The sequence below is a fragment of the Delphinapterus leucas genome, chromosome 12 (assembly GCF_059928025.1).
Source record: "Delphinapterus leucas isolate spDelLeu-1000000601 "Yukka" chromosome 12, BTC_Dleu_Yukka2, whole genome shotgun sequence".
Taxonomy (NCBI): Eukaryota; Metazoa; Chordata; class Mammalia; order Artiodactyla; family Monodontidae; genus Delphinapterus; species Delphinapterus leucas.
The window spans coordinates 74,408,058-74,422,398 of NC_143140.1; the positions used below are offsets into that span (position 1 = coordinate 74,408,058).

Consider the following 14,341-nt stretch of genomic DNA (forward strand, 5'->3'; position numbering starts at 1 on the left):
GTACATTTGCACTGTAAACATGAAAAAACACTAAGCAATCTTCAGTGATCACATCACACTTCCACAGTCCAAGATGTGTGTACTTTACTCCATAGCAGTTCAGCCAGACAATGACATTTGAGATAGCAAAATCTATTACACCACAATTCAAGGACTGCTGGCTACAAACGATAACCAGGGTGGGAATGGTCAGATACTGAACAGAGTCACAGAATACAAACTGGTATGAATTAACTAATTTTTCTGGTAGTAAATCTTGCCTTCTTCACTGAGGGGATCTTTCTTTTTTCCATTGAAAAATGCGATTCTTCTTTGAAATTATTATTAATAACAATAGCTCCTATCATCTTTAAGCTCCAGTTCTGTCAGACATTTTACAAGTACTACCTCTAAGCATAATAACAGTTAATGAAGATAGGCATCATTTATTTCCCTTTATAGACATGGAGTTGGGCTCAGAGAGGCCAGTCCTTGCCAAGTCCACCTAATGAGTGAACAGTAGAGACTGGGTTTATAGATTGGGTTTATATTCCTGCTTCTGTGGCTCCCAAGTGTGTGTTTTTCCCACTGTGCTCTGCTTTCTACTGGACCCCAAGTTTATCACTTATTCTTCTGGATACAGGGCCTCTCACCTCTTGATTTTTTACTCTCTGAGACCTCTATTCCAAAGTTAAATTCCTTGTGCCTCATTTTAAACAAATTTGATTCCTCGATCCTTTTTCTCATCGATGTTCTAACAGCATGTCTTATTTTCAGTTCTATTTCTTGGCCTGGGATTGTGCTTTTCTTTGTTTCCAATTGTTCTGACTCTGCCAGACAATTCTAACTAACAATAAAAGTAGCTTCTCCAAGACCAGTGGAGAGAAGGTGTGATTAAAAGCACTGTTAAAGAAAGTAAAACGTCCAAACTCTGGTGATATTTCATACCAGTTGGCACAGCAAATATCAATTGAATAATCAGTGATCCAGTTAAGTATGCATAAACTTGTAGACAAAGTATGTTCAAAAGTTTACATGTGAATAGGTATCTTTGACTGAAAAATAATTTATATAAATTTGTATGATGTTATACTTATCTTTTCAAGCAGTTAAAATTTTAAACTAGTCATCATTCTGCTTAGGAAAATAGGGATTTAAAAATCTAAGTCAACTTCTTCCTTCCTAAAAACTGAACAAAGCTCACTTGCTCTTTCATCTGAATTCTAACAATTCTTCAGTCTTATCAAGGGTTTTCACCACCTATCAGTCCCACCATGAGTTCACTTTCTTGCTTGATGTTAGTGATCCATCAATACAATCACTATCTTGCGGACACCATGCTGGATAGTGTGGTGGGAACTATTGGAGACAAAGTCCTCCATATGCACTCCGGATTCGTTCCCAGTTCCCTCTTGCTTCTCAAGGACATCACCCCTGAAGTTACCCTCCACTCCTATTGTCATCAGTTTATTCTTCTTTCCTGAATCATTTATATCAACCTACAAACGTACTGTTGCATCTTCACTTGGAGAGAAGCATCTGTGCCACATTCCTTTTCAAGAATACCGTGTTCCATTGTTCTGCTCTGCTTCAAAGCTATGCATCCTGAAAAATTTGAAGATTGCCAATTGTTCCTCAGGCTCTTTCATTATGGTTTCTGGTCTCACCACTCCACTGACACTGATCCTGTGAGTCACTGGGGAGCTTATGTTGCCACATCCAACATAGATGGATGTGGCAACATAGAGCTTTATCAGCAATGTTAACATAGCTGAGCTCTTCTTCCATCTTGAAACATGTTCTTTTGGTTTCTGTGAAAACTCATTTTCCTGTTTTTGTTCTACCTCACTTGCCACTCCTTTGTGTTCTTTGCTGGCCCTTCTTCCTCTTTATGCTTTGGCTTGTCCCAGGGCACGGTCTCAGCTCCCTTCTCTTCTCTATATGTCTCCCTGGATAACACTCTGACTCATTCTAAGAGCATTAAATGTCACTTGTATGCTGATGATTCCCACACCTACTCCTTAAACTCCAGATACATAAACCAATTGTCTATTTAGTATCTCTACTTAGACTCTGTAGTCATCTCACACTCAACATGTCCCCTTTCCTCCAAAACTACCCCTTCCACAGTGTCAGCCTTTACCCACCACCTCAGCTGTTCAAGACTAAAACCCAGTTGTCCTCCTTGATTCCTCAGCATCCTGCATCCAAATCATTATAATTCATGCCACCTCAACCTCCAAAACTTGTCCTGAATCTGTCTACTTCACTTTCCATCTTTACACCTACAACACCCTAATCCAAGCCACCATTACTGCCTACCCCAGACCTCTGTAATACTCACCTAAGTGGTCACCATGTCTACATTATTCTTTTTAATCCATTCTCAACCCCACCTCCAACTGTCAGATCCCCATTTAAACTCCTTAATAGCATACCATAGTACTTAAAAGAAAATTCCAACTGTGTAACCTGACTTATAAGACTATAAAATCTGACCCCTGCTTATATCTCTGCACTCATTTTCTATTTTTCCTCTTTACCCACTATGCTCCAGCCACAACCTTTATTTATTTATTTTTAAATATTTATTTATTTGGCCGTGCAGAGTCTTAGTTGCGGCACGTGGGATCTTCATTGCAGCATGCGGGATCATTTTTAGTTGTGGCATCCGGACTCTTAGTTGCGGCATGCGGGATCTAGTTCCCTGACCAGGGATCAAACCCGGCCCCCTGCATTGGGAGTGTGGAGTCTTAGCCACTGGACCACCAAGGAAGTCCCCAGCCACAACTTTTAAACATTTAAATGTGTTCCTGCCTTAGATCTTTGTAGTAGCTACACCCCTCTGCTGTGAATGCCCTTCTCCCAAATTTTTGTATAGCTGGCTCCATTTTGTCAGTCAGGTCTCAGCTGAAGGTGCTTTCTATAGGTAACCAATCCAAATTAAAACACCTTGTTCCAGGAATGGTTTTCACAGTGACTGCTTAGTTATATCTAGATAATACTTCTATGGGTTCCCATTGCATTTTCTTTTTAAGAAAATCATTGAAATGTGTTCTGTCAAAGGAAAACTAGAGCTGGACAGTAGTTAAAGTGATAAAAACAGATTTTAAATTAGGAATTATTGCAACAGGGAAAAGAGACCTCAGTATAGAACTGGATTCATTTCCTAATACAGCAAGGAAAAGTGAGGATTTATAGTAAGTAGCAGGGTAGATGGAAGATTACTGAGAGCGAACAACAGAGGTAAAGGGAAATTTCTGCCTAAACCGACATGACAGAATTCTTGCCAAAGAGAAGCCAGGATGATTGGATACTACCTGGCAGGGTGTGAGGATGAGGAATGTGATCAGATACTGAGGGTGGGGATCCTGGCTAAACTGACTTAGTGGGATTCTCGCTAAAAGTAGACTTCTGAGGAATGCCCAAGGATGGGGCCTAGTCAGGTTCAAAGGAATCTGTCTAGAGTTTGGTCAAGGAGAGTCTCTGTCAGTTCCAACACATCTAAAATGGAAAACTGGTTGTTTGTTCTGCTCTATAAATTCATCGGCTGCATAGTTCTAAATGAAATAGCATGCTGTTCTTTTTTTTTTTTTTTTTTTTGCGGTACGCGGGCCTCTCACTGCTGTGGCCTCTCCCGTTGCGGAGCACAGGCTCCGGACGCGCAGGCTCAGCGGCCATGGCTCACGGGCCCAGCCGCTCCGCGGCATGTGGGATCTTCCTTGGACCGGGGCACGAACCCGTGTGCCCTGCATCGGCAGGCGGACTCTCAACCACTGCGCCACCAGGGAAGCCTGCATGCTGTTCTTTGTGTTAAGGAGTGTGTTTATGCTTTTTAATTAATCAGCTTTTAAAATTAATCAACTTTTTCTCCAATTGTAGAAAAGTATCTTGGCTATTAATTTCTGCACCAATAAAGGATATTAATTTTGGTTTCATAAAGTGTTTACTTCTACTCCAGGTTTGTCATTCTTCCATAGGGAATTTGAGTTTCTCCTCTCTCACGTGCGTGCACACACACAGACACACAGATGCACACACACTTTCCATTTTCTGCAAAATCCTTGGAAAACTACTTTGATTTTTAAAATACAGATCACAGAAAACTTATATAGAATCAACACAGTCCAGCAAATGCATAATAAAAACTTTTACTTCCTGTTCGTGCGTATCTCTTTTTGGCCAGACTTACGAATATCATCAAACCTCAAGTGATATATCTGTTGTTTAATGCATTTGAAATGGAAAGGTAAGACTCCCCACATAAAATAGGTCCCTTTCCATTATTTAAATATCTTTGACATTTGACCGTCTGTTGTTTTATCGATTCGTTAGACAGTAGTTATTGTATCAGTCAGCATCAGCTGGATTTTACCTTAGTAACAAATAACCCCAAATCTTAGTGGCTTATAGGAACAAAAGCTTATTTGTCGCTTACACTATATTTCCCCTGTGGCTGGCTGAACCCGTTCCACATCAGCCTCATTCTGGAATCCAGGCTGATGCCAGTTGCTGTGTCAAAGGAAGAGACAGTGACAAATTGCACTCTATATTTTAAAAACTTCTGTCCCAAAATGATACACGTCATGTATACTCACATCCTATTTTCCAAAGCAAGTCACATTATCATGCCTAACATCCAAGGGAAAGGATGGAGCACTCCTACCGTGTGCAGAGAAGGTGAAGCACCACCCTGATAAACAGCCCTAATGACTCCCAGAGCTGTATCATGTACAAATAACGAAGGATCATGTATAAATTAACAAGAATGCAGCCAACCATACTTTGTCTGCATGATGTCAAGCATCAAGAGGTTAGATAACTCTTATGTGGGTTTGGACTAGATAAGAACCAAGTCTTCATTACTTCATAAGGCTCTTGAACCCATTACTTCCTTTCTACTTCCACTGTTTGCACAGTATTCATTTTCTTACCTGGTGTTACTGCAGTCTTCTCCTTGCATAAATCTTCTCTGCTGCAGTCCGTCCTGATTAGCTCTCCACAAACACTGCTTTCATCATGTGACTCCCTTGCCAACAAGATACATAAAAACAGAAGACAGTTAAAAATGAGACAAACTCTTTAGCCTGACTCTTCAAGCCTTCCACAGTCTACCAGCAATTAGCTTTTATTTTTCTAGAATTGACGAATGCATCCAGACTGTTGGCCCACTTACCCTCAGGTATTTATTCCTACATTGTTGTTGTTGTTGTTTTGGCTGCGCTAGGTGGCTTGCAAGATCTTAATCCCCGGCTCAATCTCAATCCCCTGCTCAGGGATTGAACCTGGGCCCCCAGGAGTGAAAGCACCAAGTCCTAACCACTGGACCACCAGGGATTCCCTACATTGTTAAAAATAGTTCTCCTCCTTCAAATTCTCACTCTTTGCCTCTTTTGCTGTCACTCTAACCCATTCTTCAAGACTTAACTGAACTTCCAACTCCTCTATGAGATTTTATTCTACAAACAATTTGCTAAAGAAGCTTGGCATTGATCTCAGGTAAAACCTTAGAATGCAATGCTTGTTTGCTTAATTAATTAATTAACTTTCATTGAGCACCAAATATATTCCAGGCAGTGTGGTAGTTGCATGTGTTAGAAGGTCTAATAGACATCTCAGACTAACCATGACCAAAATGGAACTCTTGATTTTTCCCTCTCAAACGTGCTTTTCCCTCATTCTTCTCCAACCCTGTTATTAGTAACTCCATTCACTCAGCTGTATATGTGAAAAACCCAGAGTATACCTTGTCTCTGCTTTATCTCATACTCCGTATCCAGTTTATCAGCAAAACTCCTTCAAACTATCCCAAGTCCAATTACTTCTCACCACTTCCATTTCTACCTCCACAGTTCAAACGATCATTATCTCTTTTTGTTTTTGATTGTGCAGCCTGCTAAATAGTCTTCTGCTTATGCTTATGAACTCCCTAGAGTCTATTTTATGCATAAGCCAGACTGTGTTCTTTTCTTTCTTTTTCCTTAATTTATTTTTTAAAATTTATTTATTTTTGGCTGTGCTGGGTCTTCGTTGCTGCATGCGGGCTTTCTCTTGTTGCGGTGCACAGGTTTCTCATTGCGGTGGCTTTCTTTTGTTGTGGTGCACAGGCTCTAGGCACGGGGGCTCAGTAGTTGTGGTTCACGGGCTTAGTTGCTCCGCGGCACGTGGGATCATCCCAGACCAGGGCTCGAACCCGTGTCCCCTGCATTGGCAGGTGGATTCTTAACCACTGCGCCACCAGGGAAGCCCCAGACTGTGCTCTTTTCTATTCAAAATTACTACAATGACTACTTATCTTACAATAAAATCCAAAGCTTGTTTTCTTGCCCACTAAGCATAAAATTTGGCCTTTTGCTGTCTCTCAGACCACATTCCATTTTTTTCCCTCAAGTTCAGCCTCTCGGTTCTCCTTGCTCTGGTACGCAGGACAAGTCCATACTGCCACTGAGCATTTGCACTTGCTTGTTCTTCTTGTCTGGGAAACTCTTCCCTTCTACAACTGCCTGACTCTATTCTCCATTTCAGTCAAATCTCTTCTACAATGACATTTTACCAGAGAGGCTTTCCATGACTACTCTGTAGAAGATAACACCTGACACCCCTATCTTCTTTAATCTCTTCCTGCTTTATTTTTTCATGGAACTTATCACCATCTATATTCTTTATCTCTTTCTCTCTATTTTTTTTATTACTTTACTATCTACTTCCCCTCCCACTACAAGTGGAATATGAGCTTGACAAACGCAGAAACTTTATTTTTGTTCACGGCTGTCATGACAGTGCCTAGAACAATACTTGTCATATAGTAGGTGATCAGTATTTTTACCAAATGAATGAATGAAAAGGGCAATTAATAATTACCTGGATGAATATAGCTCTCACTATTGCATTTCTTCCCATATTTGATTTTCTTATATAATTCAGGAGTGTTTCCCAGTTTTTGAAATTGTGAAGTTTACAAAAGCAATGTATTATATATATACAACTAAATTCTCAGAAACATTAATGAATACCCACCCACCTAGTGAAAGCCAGCTTTGGAGTGCTTTTGAAAACTGGGTAATGCAATAGCAGAAACACCTCTATGCTTGCATTTCCCTATATGTCTTTTTCCATGCATTTCTTCTGACCAGACTGTATACTAGAAACTCTATGTAAATCTTCCAAATATAGGAAACATAATTATTAACTTTGCATGTAGCAAAAACTTAGAAAAGATTGTTAACAAGGTTAATGAAGGAATCAATTTCTTCAAACTGATACACTGGACTGAATTCAACAGGATAAGATGTACTCAGCAACCTGACCATGGATTCAGATCAGTGCATTAGGCAGGATGGGCTTTCTGACTTGGTGACAGCTCCTGTGAAAACCCTTGGGCCAACACTGAGGAGAGGCCATGAGGGCAAAGCCGTCACTCAGATCTTGGTATGGGCTCAGCCTCCCCTTGCTCGTTGCATGATCTTGGGTAACTTGCATAACCATTTTGAAGTTTAATTTGAACTTTAATTCCTATTTAAAGACACTTTGTCTTTAAATAGGAATAATAATCATTTGTGAAGAAATTGAATTGGGGGAGGCATGATATTTTTGTGAGATTAACTTTTTGTTTTCCTTTCTTCCTCTGCTTATTTCCCCTTCTCCTGTTCCCTATTCAGTCTTCGAGCGGGTGTATGCTCATAGCTTCTGGAAATGGTGGGGCAGAGGAGAAAATAGAAGACATTCAGGATGTCTGCATTTGTTTTTCATAACTTTTTGAATGCAGGTTCAATCCCAGTTCCCTAATCAGGGATTGAACCTGCGCCCTCGGCAGTGAAAGTGCAGAGTCCTAACCACTGGACCGTCTGGAAATTCCCATGTTTTCCATAACCTTAAGCACCAAGAGAACGGAGGGGGGCTGAGGTACGGATAAAAAGTTGAGACACAGCAGAGAAAGAGAAGCTATCTCCCTTCTCAAGTTAGAGGGAAGGAAGAGAGATGGTGGGGGGCGGTCCTGAGAGCGGGGAGTTAAGTGGTTTCCTGCACCCTGCCTCCCAGTTAGAGACCCAGAGAGGAGTCAAGGTCCCAGAGAGAGAAGGGCTCCTTGATGGACAGTTATGGCCCATCAGGGAGTCAAGAAAGAGCCATAAACCTGGAGGACCTTCACCGATAACCTGTGTGAACCGATAAGCAGACAGCTTGGTACCTGCTGACACAGATAAGTCAAAGACTGCTTTTCTTCTGCACCTCACTCCCTGCCCCACCTCCCCAGCCGAAGAAAATAACAAGCCTCGTGAAAGGGGAGGGATACGATTGATTAAGGCAGAAGGAGAGATTAAAACAAAAATTGGGTTGAATTATTTACAGATTAAGGTAATGCCTTGAACAACTTTGATTTGTTAGAATAAAATTTATACACTCCTTGGCACACAGTAGAAGATCAATATAATAAAAGCTACTCCTATCCCAACTATAAATATCTTATATGGCTGTTCAAAAGGTCAATATTAACTTTTATTTACACAAAAGTAATCTTTAGTTCAGGAAAGGTAAGGATCCCACTCATCATGGTGGAGGTATGGAATCCACTTTGAGTACATTGTCAAGAGGGCTGATAATGACTCATGTGTCAGTAGGGAAGGTGAATCACACAGGTAGTGAGAAGTCTGGCATTGAATGGTTAAAATAACTGGGGCTGTGAAAAGTGAATAAGGGAAGGTTGAGGGGAGAGATGACAGCTGTCTTCAGAGATTTGAAAGGCTTTTTGTGGAAGATAGCATGTCCTTGTTCTGAATGGAAGTTGATGGCATGAATGTTTGATTCAATCAACAGAAAGAGGAAGTTTCTCTTAGTTGAGCGTTCTTCAGTGCTAAGGATTCAAGCAGATGTTCAGTATTCATTATGTCTGGAATTCTGTCAGAGGATTCCTGTATGCAGAGGAATGTGGCCTGGCACTTTCCATTTTAGGATGATATGTGGGGCAGGCGGAGGCCACCAATAGTATGAAATTCCAGGAAATATGCTGGGTGCTCTGTACCATTAGTTCACTGAGTCTGCCTGATGGTCTCACGAGTTAAACACTGTAAGTGTTATTACAGATTAGCCTTATGTAGTTTACATAGTAAATTACCAGAGTTTACAGTGCCGGTAAACTACAGGACCAAGTTTTAAACCCAGGTTGTTGCATTAAAAGACCGTGTACTCACCTGTACACACTCCATTTCCCTTTTGAAGAAAATGAACAAATCCTTAGTTTAAGGACAGAAGTATCAAAATACACAGATTTTACTGATGTACTGACCAGTCAAAAGCACTGGCTTCTTGAAATACTTTAGCTACGATTCATGTAATTGTATAGCAATATTAGTACTTAAGTTTATGAATATTTAACATATAATAGCACATTAAGTATACTACTCCTATCTTTTAGATATATGTGCATTTGTTTCCGCTACTACGATGGCTAATTTTATCTGTCCACTTGGCTGGGCCTTAGGGTTCAGATATTTGGTCAAACATTATTCTGGATGTCTCTGTGAAGGTGTTTTTTAGATGAGATTAACATTGAAATCACTGGACTTTGAGTAAAGCATATTACTCTCCATAATGTGGGTGGGCCTCATCCCATCAGTTGAAGGCCTGAATAGAACAAAGACTGACCTCCTCCAAGAAGGAATTCTGCCAGCAGACTGCCTTTGGACGTGACTGCAACTCTATCCTGAGTCTCCAACCTGCTGGCCTACCCTGTAGATTTTGGACTGGCACCTCATAGTCATGTGAGCCAATTTCTTAAGCCTCTCTATATACATATACACATCCTGTTGTTTATGTTTCTCTGGAGAACTCTGATAAATTCAGTTATTTATATTTCTTTCTTTGCCCTTGTGTTTCCTGGTTTCTTTTAGCTTTAAAATTCTATGAGTGGAACAACTACATGTATGAGCTGGGAAGCAGATCCTTCCCCAGTTGAGCCTTCAGGTAACACCACAGCCTTAGCCAACACCTTCATTGCAGTCTCATGAGAGACACCGTACTCAGCTGTGCTCAGATTCCTGAACCTGAGAACTGCGGAATAATAAATGTTTTTTGCTTTAATAATATTCTATGAGTGGAACTTAACTTCTCTTGAGACGGTTTGGTGTAATACAGACAGATTTGAATTGCAAGACCTGGGTCCTAGCCTCTGGTCACTTGAATCTGTAGACCTGGGTCCTAGTTCCCAGTCACTTCCAGCTAGTTTGTACAGCTCTCACATCTCTGAGTCTCATTTCCCTGTCTGTAGTATGAGAGGACTAGACACTAGAACTTTAGTTTCCCTTAAGTGCTACAGTTCAATGTCTCTATTAATCATATGGTTTAGTCATCAGAGTAAATATTGATAAAAGTCACAAAAAGAACACACCCTGGATTTTCAGGCCTCTGGATTTGGTGGCAGTGTTCCAGCGTCCTTTTGCAAGTAGCTAGCTGTCTGCGTTCAAGTCCTGCTCTACTTCTTTTTTTCCACCCCAACTGTTCTCTATCAATAGCCAATCAATGCTATGTGCATTTTTTGGCACTTCTGTGTGTGCCCTGTGTGTGGATGCGTGTGTGTGCATGTTCACAGTTCAAGCCGGGCTGCTCTGGCTCTGGATGTGCATACAGCACTGGCATTCGGTTTTGCCTCCAGCATTTTCATGGATTAACTGGTGATTCCGAAGGGGAAGGGAACGTCTTTGAGAGTTTGAGTCCTTGTTTTTCTCTTCTCATTTCCAAGGAGGTTTGTCCAGATCCCTTTGCCAGGCAGCGACTCTATAGGAGCAATGGAGGCCAGGCAGTGGACTTTCCCTACTGAGTAACTGGATTTGCATTTGCAAATCAATCCTGCTGAATGTTATGTGAATATCTACTCAGCCCCATGTTAATATCCCTTCTTTTTTTTTTTTTTTAAAGTGGTGCAGATTTTAAAAGGAAGCATGACTTACCTAGTCCTATCCCAGAGTCCCAGTGAAGCAGCAAGAGAGGGTTGAAGGAGGAGGACCCCAGGCCAAATTGTGGAGCAATCAGTTTGTCACTAGTCCTGCCAAGTTTTGGCTTTCACTGAATCCCTCTGCACTCACTTTCAGATTTCTCAGGCTGTTTCCACCTCATATCACAGCACAAATGCTTCTTTCCAGAAGCGATCTGAACAATCCAAACCAAGGGCAATGTCAAAGCTTTAAAGTGTTTCCACTCCTTGGGGTATTTAGATGTATTTCAACAGAAGACAAAATTCTAAGGCAAAAGGATGGAACTACACGTGTCAAAAAATCAGTGGGAGAAGATAGTGGGTGTATTTCTGTGGAAGGTGCGGTGGTAAGCATAGGTATATGGCGACTGCCGCCTGCTCAGCCCCCTCTTAAGGCTGGTCTTCATCCTTGGTTGGAGAGGGGGGGCTGAGGGACTCTCACCCCCTCTACCCCAGCAGAGACCAAGAGATGTGGTGATGGTATGGGGGGTCTGAGTGTGTTGTGAAGACAGACAGTTCTCACTTCACTCTGATTATTAGAAAGAAAAAGAACAAAAGAAGGGAGAGGGGGGGAGAGAGATGTAAGAAAAGGAAGGAGGAGGAAAAAAAAAAAAAGCGACTGAAAAGTAAAAGAAAAGCAAGGCAGTGTCCCGGGAACCTGGCGGAGGGGTCCCGCGCAGACCCAGCTGGGCTGGCAGCGCAGCACCCCGGCGAGCAAGGAGAAGGTGCCCACATCCCCGCGGGCGTTCCGAGCTGCTCATTTCTCGCGAGGAGGGTCTCGCGGATTCAGGGCGCCCGGCTTTCGGGTGACCTCCGGGTCTGCCCCGCCCCGCCGCCTTCCCCGGCTGGCGGCCACGCCGGGCCCGGAGCCAGTGTCCCACTCCCTCCGGCCCCCGCAGCTTGCCCCTCGCTGCCAGTCTGGGGAGCGCCTCTCCCAACCCGCAGCGAGACTTCTCCCTCCTGCCCCGGGGCGGGATCCTGGGTGGGGCGGCTGCGCCCACGGGACGGTCTCCGCCGCCGAGCACCGAGGCTGGGGCCGCCCCAGGGCCGCGCGGAGCCCGGCCAGACGCCGCGCGCCGCCAGGGCAGCAGCACCTGAGCCCGCTGCCCGGGCAGAGCCTCGGCGCCGGAAGCGCGGGCTGGGTGGACGGGCCCCGGGAACAGCCCGAGCCCGCGGCGGGGGAGGGGGGGTAACGAGAGCCACAAAGGGGGTGACCACGTGCCGCCGCGCGCCACCGGGGCCGAGGACCTACGGAAACGGACCCCTTCACCCAGCCGCCCACCGCCCTGGGAGCACCCGGGGTACCCCGAGCACCCAGCACCAGCTCGAAGGCAGACCCAGCCGCTAAGCTTCAACGTTCTCGCCCTAACTTTCCTCCAACTTCTCTGTAAGGAGGAACCTGCCGCCCCGCCCGCCCCCTGGCCGCCGCGATCCGCACTTGAACTCCGCGGAGCCGGCCGTCCACCTTGCGCCACCCCGAGCGCCGGCTAGGAGCGGCTGTCGGGAAGCCCCGATGACCTCTCCAGAAAGAGCGTGAAGAAGGCTTCGGCCGCCGCGTTCGGCCCAGGCGCCAGGGAGGCTCCATCGGGGAACTCGGAGCAGCAGAGCCGGGGAAGGTGGTGGAGCATGACCGCGCGGCCCCTGGGGACCTCAGCGCAGTGATGCCGACATGTAAGTCCCCCCTTTCAGCTCAGAATTCCTTCACACCTTTACCTGTGCCTCCCCCTTCCCCACCCCAAGGGCTTTGTAAGGACTTCAACCGCATTGACGGAATAAACCGGTTTGTCTTCCCTTGGCCCCTCGAGGCACTGAGGGGTGAGATGCTGCTGCCTGCCGGAGCTGTGACAAGTGTGTGCCGCTGGCTTTTTTCCAGCGAGAGGTAAACCTCACGTTTGGGCGGCGTAAAGCATAATAAAAAGGGCAGGGCTTCAAGAATGGGGAAGAGGTTTTGGATTCAAATTAAACAAGGAATCACCCGCGCGGCTGCTCCATCCAGGGGCCTCGCCCTGCCAAGAAGCCGCTCTCCTGGATCATCAGCACCTGGGGGCTTGGAAGGTACTAGTATGCCGAGAAAATGTTGACTTTACACATTGCCACCCTTGACTGTAGAAGTTATTCTTGGATCTTTGGGTTATTTGAATGGTTTAAAAAAAAAAAGCGCGCAGAAAAGGTTCACGGTGTACTTTGTAGATTAAAAAGTAATTAAAGAAGATGCCATTGAACGTGATAGGATCTATGATGGGTCTTGTATAGAAGTTGAAGTGGGGGGTATAGGGCGATGAAACGCTTAGAGAAACCTATTGGGTTTTGCCTCTGGAATTGTCATCCAAGTGGTGAAGTTCCTCAGAGCGACCCTGCGGAAGGGCCACCGAGCATCCCCTAGCCTTCCAGAATGGAAAAAGGAAGGTTATTCTCTGAAGGACCAAGCTTATTATTGTGGCCAACTCAGAAGTTACCTTTTCTTGTAATATGTAATTTTCCCTCTGGTGTTTTGTTTAATCTTGGGCAGACATTTTACTCCCTTCCACTAATATACAAGAGTTTCTAGAAATTGATATTCGCCCTCCCTCCCCCACCTTCTGGAGCCTTATTTATTTCCACTTAAATTTCCTCTTTCAGTGTAATACCCGGGAAGAGACCCCTCAGGCCTTTGTCCATTCCTTGCACCGTCTGCCTCCCTCCCTCCAGCACACATTTTCAAAATAGGAAAAAGGGTTAGTGCCCAGAAGCCTAGCACTTGGCAGCTCTGTTCCTGGTAGTGAGCAGTATAATTAGAAAGGAACCACTTATTTTTATTAAACTGCATGTGAAGTAATTCCACACCTGTGAGTTTTAAAGTTCCATTTACCCAGTGGAATTAGCAAGGTATAACCTGAAAGAATTTATTTTGGGATACAGCCAACAGTCTCATATAAGACTTGTTCTCATATACAGGCAACACATTTTGAATGAATGTGAGTTTGTTTTAAACTTCAGTTTTTTCTGAAAATATAGTAAGGTTTTTAACAGCAGATATTTGTCTAGCTCCCTTTCAGCTTTCCTAGGTGATTTAAATCTTACGGGGAAAAAACTACGTTACACATGAAGAAAATATGAATACCAGGTTTTAAAATAAAAGATGTGAAACTGATCAACAAGTGATGTAAAAAATTTCTGGCTATGAAATTAAGTTATATAGTCCACTTGAATTCTATATGATTAAAACAATCTTATGTCATTATATAGTTAAAGCATGAATATTTAATCACATAAAATTACGGAGTTTAATACCCTGATTTGAGTTTCTTTATTGAGCTATTTTGACAGAAAGTTTTTCCATTTCTTGCCAGATTATAACTGTTTCTTTTTTCCCTTTTGCTGTTTATAATTCATATGGAATGGTTTAAGATTATCTGATTC

The 14,341-nt window shown here is 43.6% G+C and overlaps 1 protein-coding gene across 9 annotated transcripts in view; it reads left to right on the forward strand.

Moving 5' to 3' along the window:
* The first annotated feature begins 12,197 nt into the window (after positions 1 to 12,197).
* ADGRG6 (adhesion G protein-coupled receptor G6) overlaps positions 12,198 to 14,341 on the forward strand; it is a 151,546-nt gene continuing 149,402 nt past the window's right edge. For 4 of the 9 annotated variants that reach the window (XM_089922066.1, XM_089922062.1, XM_022557985.3 and 1 more), the window contains exon 1: positions 12,200 to 12,613. In XM_089922066.1, the coding sequence (XP_089778192.1) occupies positions 12,612 to 12,613 (2 nt within the window). In that variant the 5' untranslated portion in view covers positions 12,200 to 12,611. Of the gene's footprint in view, positions 12,614 to 12,754; positions 12,997 to 14,341 lie in introns of those variants that run through there. The other 5 variants (XM_089922061.1, XM_089922067.1, XM_089922065.1 and 2 more) reach the window with 4 other exon arrangements.